Raw genomic sequence first — 7,161 nt, forward strand, 5'->3', positions numbered from 1 at the left:
TTTAAAGTGACATTGGAAAGTCTTGAAATTAAGAAGGCTTTTGACAATTCATATTTTTATGTAGTTATCTGTTTTGCATAAAATTCTTGTTGATCTTGAATCAATTTGATAGTCAGAACTTCTCATATCACAATACTAAATATAACAAAATTTAATTTTAAGAATTTACTGGAGAAAAACTGATTATTTAGAAAAATCTTGCAGGTTAACAATATAAATCTTGAAAAGCAAAACAAAGAAATTTTCACAAGCAAAAGGCCACATAATCTTTGTCACAGGATTAGCATGGTATAACTACCTTGTTTAGCATGGTATAACTACCTTGTTTTCTATATTAAGGTGTTGTTCTATTTGAAGTTATTTTTAATGGTGTTATGATATTTGTATAATATTATAAGGTTATTATTTCTTAATGCTGCCTCTAAAGTCTCTGTTTATGTTGAAGTCAATATAAGATGGTTTCATGTTATCATTGGTTGGTCTTTTTTCTTGGTCTAACATGACAATTTGTAATAAAACATTGTGGAAATGGAGTTCTTTGAAAACAGAAAGGATATTTCTAATTTCATGTTCATGTTGAGTGAAATATTCTATAAGTTCTGTGAGAAAATGAAGAAATAGTAGATGTTTTGATGTTTATGGTGGCATGAAAAGAAGTGAGCATAACTTCAAGGAAATGTTATCAAAATATTCTAGAAAGGAAATTTGTCTTTTTTTCCCAATCAAGATATACATGATTAACATATGAGAACCAATATATGATCAACATATTAGAGCAATACATGATCAACATATGAGAACCGATATATGATCAACATATGAGAACCGATACATGATCAACATATGAGAACCAATACATGATCAACATATGAGAACCAATATATGATCAACATATGAGAACCGATATATGATCAACATATAAGAACCGAGGACATTCTGAAATATTTATATGTATATGTAGTAGAAATAATTCTGCTTTAAAACATTTCATGAAGAAAGTTGATTTTCCATTCAATATTTTTGTCTAAAGTACCGACCAAGACAAGTAAATACAGTGGTGTTTACACAGATTTCAATTAGAGATAAAATTATATTTAAAGAAACTTAGTTTCCTCAATTGGAATGTTAGTAAATAAAGAATCTGTGTGAAAACTTAACATATTTCCTTAGGTCAGTGTTTCCAGTTTTATTCAGAAAATCTACACTGTTTTGGATATTTGATGGTGAGATTTTCCCCAAAAAAACAAAGTGAACACTAAAGAGGATGCACAAATGTGTTAAAACTAGTGTCTGTAATATCAAGACTTCTGACAGTTTGTTACATTTACTGTAGCCTTTCACTAACTGCTACACACAATATTGTATGCTTTTGTTATTATAAGTTTAACTAGTTTCTAAAGGAAATAAAATTTTTTACATACCTAAATAAGGATCTTAATAGCTTAAATTATGAACATTTAATGTGTTTTATTAGTCACATATAAGTGTAAACTATACTTAAGGCCTATCTTGTAACTGTAGTACATGTTTAAAGGGGTTAACTTTAAAATCTTGTACAACTTCATGTTGAAATTTTGCAAAACATAAATATACAAATGCTACGTGGTTTTTAAAGCCACTGCCTTGTTTAATAGTAATTTACAGAATTGTTACATAAGGTGTAAGCATGATTTAACTATCTTCAAGTTTGTTTTCATATATTGAGTGCATATTTATTACAACCAATGGAAAAACACTTAAAATAACGCATGTATTCATTCCTTTGGTGTAAATAAAGTGTGATATACGATTAAAGAGAGAACAATAATTATAATAAAAATATTTAATATTTTCAGACAACAAGAATTAGCTGTTTTTTTTCAATACTTTTAATCATAATCAGAAGTTACAACCGAAAGAACCTACCACAAAGCTCTTTTAAAGCTACAGCTGTTTCCAACCCCAGCTTCTCCAACACTATTACTCCATGATCTTCAAGATATTTCTTCAAGTGTATATTCACTATCTTTTGGCAAGCGACCATGCCAATCCCTTTGTCTATCAATTTCCTTCCAAACATTTCAAACCACGAAGACAAATGGGACTTCAGTTCTAAAGTGCTACAATATTCCAAGTGGTTTGGTAAAAAAGGATCGTCCTTATTCCATGAAAGTGAAACGGTGAAAAGGATGACTTGTAATCTTTCTCTGCACTTTAGAGACTTTAGTGAACAAAGCTTTGATGAGAGTAACAAGCCAGGATACATAACAGAATCCAAAACCCTACCACCTTCATAGGATGTGAAATGTAGTCTGCCGATATGTAGTGGTTGCGATGGCCTTTCCACCACAGGAGAAGGTATGGTGTGAAGGAAACTTTTGACCAGCTGCAAAGCTAAGTGTGTACGTTCATCATCTTGCAGTGAGCAACCAGGTTTAGAAGAAATAATATTCTGAGTAACTGACATTAACTGTTTCAAGCTATCAAAGTCCAGCTGGACTTTTGGATGACAAGTTTCACTTTTTAGGTATTCCAGACAAGAGATGGAAAATGCATCAAACAAGCTTGAAATTAACTGTGGTGGAAAGGGCAGGTTAGAGAAATTAGTTAACATATTTAATGTTACATATGTAACAAATGTCCCAGAATCTTTGAAAATTTTGAGGTGTTCTTTTACAGCTTGAATTACCAGCTTAAGATAAGGATTAGAAACTGGCAGATACTGAAAAAGCCTCATGCTTGTGGAAGTTACAATAGCAGGGCTTTCTTCAGAAATTTGGATACATTTTAATCGGCTTTTAGGGCCAAAACATGAACCCACAAGTTTCATCAGTTCTCCAAAGGCTTCACGATTTTTAGGTAGTTTTAAAGGTTCAATTTCTACTTTAGCTTCAGCAAGTTTGGTGGGATGAAGTCCAGAGTTGTTCATGACTGTGAGGGCCTAGTCTAAAAAACTTAACACACAACACAGTCGCAAATGCGGACAGAAAGAAACTTATTTTTCAACAACTTTTATTACTAAGACTTTACTTAATACTAACCATAGCAAGTGTATTTCAATCATACTTTTCTTATCACTAGCTATATATAAAATTATTCGAACTTAAACACTGACAATATCAAATTAAATATCGTTTAACATCCCAGTTTTAAAACTTTATAAAAAATTTACTATGTTTTAAGATAATAAGCATTCACTATTAATCCAAACATTTTTTAACTCAAGTATTTCTTTGATACAATCTTACAGTCTTTTCAGCATCAAAAACAAATTCTGGTCTAGTTCAATCACTACTTTTACTACTCTGTGCAAGTTTCTGAAAAATGTCTTTTATTGGCCAGTCTTTTTTGCTTTCCTTCGGTACAAAAACCTCATTATTTTGAAGTTTGGTCCACGACCAGTGCATAGCAATAAGTGTAGGAATCATGACAATTATCACCAGGTTCTTGTTCACGAGAGATTTCCACTTGGTCATACTGAAACAGACTAAAAACATACACAAAAATTAACATGCTTAACAGGACTTATTCAACAAATTATTTAAAAGAGCATGCAAAGAAAAACTTGTGTAGTGGTCTAAGACATTAGATATGTATAACTAAAGTCATGTGTTTTCTATCAAAGAAATAAACACAATTGAAAAAACTAAAAATTACAAAACTTTATTTAGCATAAACTTGATTGTAGTTAACTTAACCACCACAGGAAAACACAAAGAAAACAATTTCTGAAAGTGGCCAAACACCACAGGAAAATATTAAGAAAACAACAATTCTTTAGTGTGGCTAACCACCACACAAAAACAATTCCTGAGTGTGGCTAACCAACACATGAAAACATTAAGAAAACAACAATTCCTGAGTATGGCTAACTAACACATGAAAACATTAAAAAAAAAATTGCTGAGTGTGGCTAACCACCACACAAAAACAACAATCACTGAGTGTGGCTAACCAACACATAAAAACATTAAGAAAACAACAATTCCTGAGTGTGGCTAACCTACACATAAAAACATTAAGAAAACAACAACTCCTGAGTGTGGCTAACCAACACATGAAAACATTAAGAAAACAACAATTCCTGAGTGTGGCTAACCAACACATGAAAACATTAAGAAAACAACAATTCCTGAGTGTGGCTAACCAACACATGAAAACATTAAGAAAACAACAATTCCTGAGTATGGCTAACTAACACATGACAACATTAGGAAAACAACAATTCCTGAGCGTGGCTAACTACTGCAGGTAAAAATTGAAAAAACAACCAACACAGAGTGTGACTACCTATCAACTCCTAGTTCTATTTAAGTGATGTGTTTCTATAATAAATCTCTTAAAATCAATAAACTGTGAAGTTTTGCTTAAATAGAAGCAAACACGAGATTTTACAGATGTATCAGCAGAACATTAGGATATTATTTATTTGGAACTACATATCAAGTGTTATTTAATTAGCTGCCAGGTTCAGTTGGTTCTTCTGTCTTGGAATAGATGTATTTACGTTTGAAAATTTTATTAGCAACAAACAGATGCTTTTGTGATTAATTTTTATGGTTAGAATATTCATGCAAATATACATAAGGATTATCTGCAAATAGCCATCCCTAATTTTGAACTGACAAGGCAACTACTTAGGTGTGTGTGTGTTCATGTATCATTTTTCAATATCCTCACATATTTCAGGTTGAAAATGGAATAGAAGACGACTAGTAAACAGCACCAGCTCTTGTTGTACTAAACAGCAGGATGTGACTCGTTTATGCACCACAGCATTCAAATGAGTAGTATTTTCTTGTGATGCTGGGACATGAAGCCACACCCAGTCTACATTTTTGGTATTTGTACATTATAAAATTTCAATCTTATGAACAATTTCATAAAGTTAAAAATTAAATTTACAATATATTCTCACTGGATAAAATAACTGTTACAGAGTCTACCAGTAACATAACCAGCCCTGGATTAAATGTAGTTCTCAATCAACTTATACAAATATCAGTACAGTAGGCTAGTAATTAAAGTAAAAGTCTGACAAATTCCACAAATTTACGTGTTACAGTAGTACACAGTATACTTTTATAACTATTCATTCCTGTAGTGGGTCTACTAATTTTATTAACTAAATCATAATTATTGTTAGTAACTACTACTTTCTTAAGAGTCAAGCTGTTATTGCCTACAGTCTATATTTAGGATATAAACCATTGTATTTACACAGGTCAAACATTTTGGAATATAGTTATTTCATCATAATATAACTTAAGAACAACAAGGACTATTTGGTCCTTCAAGACTCTCCTTGCACATGCTTCCTTTACTGTTCAACAACTGTCAATTCTCCTGCAGAGAGCTGGTCTCAACTACTGCCAACAGCAATATATTCCATAACTGACAAGAACCTAGCCTGTCTCTTCCCAACCTTACACCTTTAGAATTAAGCATAAAGACATCAGAAGCCTTTATCCTATTTATCACCTATATAATCTTGTAAAGCTCAGTAAGATCATGTCTTGTCATTCCTCAAGAGAAAATAAGTTATTAACTTCTAACCTACACCCATAAGATGAACCTATATTCCAGAATCATCCTTGTGTTAGTAGCCCTCCTCTGAACCTTTTCTTAGACATGTAGAACAAAACCATCCATAAATTCCCACTGATGCTTTACTAGTGATTTCTAGTAATATATTTTGACTTCTAATCAGTATGTTTATAAATAGACTTTAATATTCTATAAGCTCTATTGCTTTTATGGCATTAGTAACATATATATCACTATGTCATGATTATTTTCATCAGGTACACAAGTGATTAGGTTTCCATTTATATCAAATGTGATCCAAATGTATTACCTTGCATTTAATGTAAATTATAATTAAAAGGTCATTTGCCAACTACTAGTCCAATCTTATTCTGCAGTACCTTAACACCTTCAATACACTTAGAAATACTAAAAAATTTAACATCATTAGTGAACTTTAGAAATTTACTAAGTTATGATCCTATCAATATCATTACTGTATGAAAGAAATATCAAAGATCCAAGCTCGGGTAGTAATATTAATGACAAGGGTCCACTTTGACAAAACTCCATTAATACTATAATTAATTAATTACTAGTACTAGCAGAAATTATTTCATGCTACAATCCTATTAATTAGTAATATTTCCCTACTTCACACTAAATAGCCATATCTTAAACAATTCTTATTCTTCCTAACTATCGTTTTCGTTTTCCTTAATACTAATAATATATTTTGCTCTCTCCCTTTTAAATGTATAAGTTTGGTTTGTTTTATTTTGAATTTTGCACAGATACACAAGAGCTATCTGCAGTGAATGACTAGAGGGAAGGTAGCTAGCCATCACCACCCACCGCCAACTCTTTTAGTTTTACCTAGGAATACTAATAGTACTATTACTATTATTAGTATTACAAATTTAGGCCTAATTAATAACACAATTATCAAACGATAAAAACTCTATAGGTTATAACCCAACCCTGAAGAAGAAAGGTGGACCCTTCGAAAGCGCTCAGGTTATACTTACAAGTTACTGAGTTTTCATCGTTTGATATTACTATTAGTATTAGGACTTCTTGAACCTACGTGTTTTTCAGATGTATTTCTATTTAACGATATCTAAAAACTTACATTAATATAATAATTGCACAATACAGAAATTTAACTTTCAAGCCTACCCTATGCTCTTGCGCTCCTCTATTTACCTATTTTTTAAAGCATGTGCTGCCCTCTGTTTAAATTTATTATAAAATTATATATAAATAATAAGGTTAATAACGCTTGAATGGGTAATGAAGAAAACCTTTAATATAAATTTAACAGGTACATCTGATGGTCACAAAACTTTGTACATTTACTATTATGTTAAACTTATATTAAAGTTTTCTTCGTTACCCATTCAAGCCGTCTCAAAGTGGATTCCTCCTCATCGAATACGAAAATAATATGGTCGATATTGTTACGACAGCGGAAGTCACGTGACCCTGATAACACGTGATGAGTGTCTAGAAGATTCGCGAAGACGCTAGTGTTTGCTAGACATGCGCTCTTATAGTATATAAGACCGGCGAGAAGTGAGGGCATAGAAATATAGATAATTGCTCACAGACAGAGACGGACAATTGAGTCAAGCGCGGTAGTAATGGGAAGCATAT

The 7,161-nt window shown here is 31.7% G+C and overlaps 1 protein-coding gene across 1 annotated transcript in view; it reads right to left on the minus strand.

The window, feature by feature from the left end:
• LOC106472374 (McKusick-Kaufman/Bardet-Biedl syndromes putative chaperonin-like) overlaps positions 1 to 6,759 on the minus strand; it is a 16,441-nt gene extending 9,682 nt beyond the window's left edge. Inside the window, exons 1-3 of the mRNA XM_022400961.1 lie at positions 6,685 to 6,759; positions 1,890 to 3,466; positions 170 to 219 (exon numbers count right to left, since the gene is read on the minus strand). Coding sequence (XP_022256669.1) covers positions 170 to 219; positions 1,890 to 2,908 — 1,069 coding nt within the window. The 5' untranslated portion in view covers positions 2,909 to 3,466; positions 6,685 to 6,759. The remainder of the gene's footprint in view (positions 1 to 169; positions 220 to 1,889; positions 3,467 to 6,684) is intronic.
• Positions 6,760 to 7,161: the final 402 nt, after the last annotated feature.

Source organism: Limulus polyphemus, unplaced genomic scaffold (genome assembly GCF_000517525.1).
Source record: "Limulus polyphemus unplaced genomic scaffold, Limulus_polyphemus-2.1.2 Scaffold5281, whole genome shotgun sequence".
NCBI lineage: Eukaryota > Metazoa > Arthropoda > Merostomata > Xiphosura > Limulidae > Limulus > Limulus polyphemus.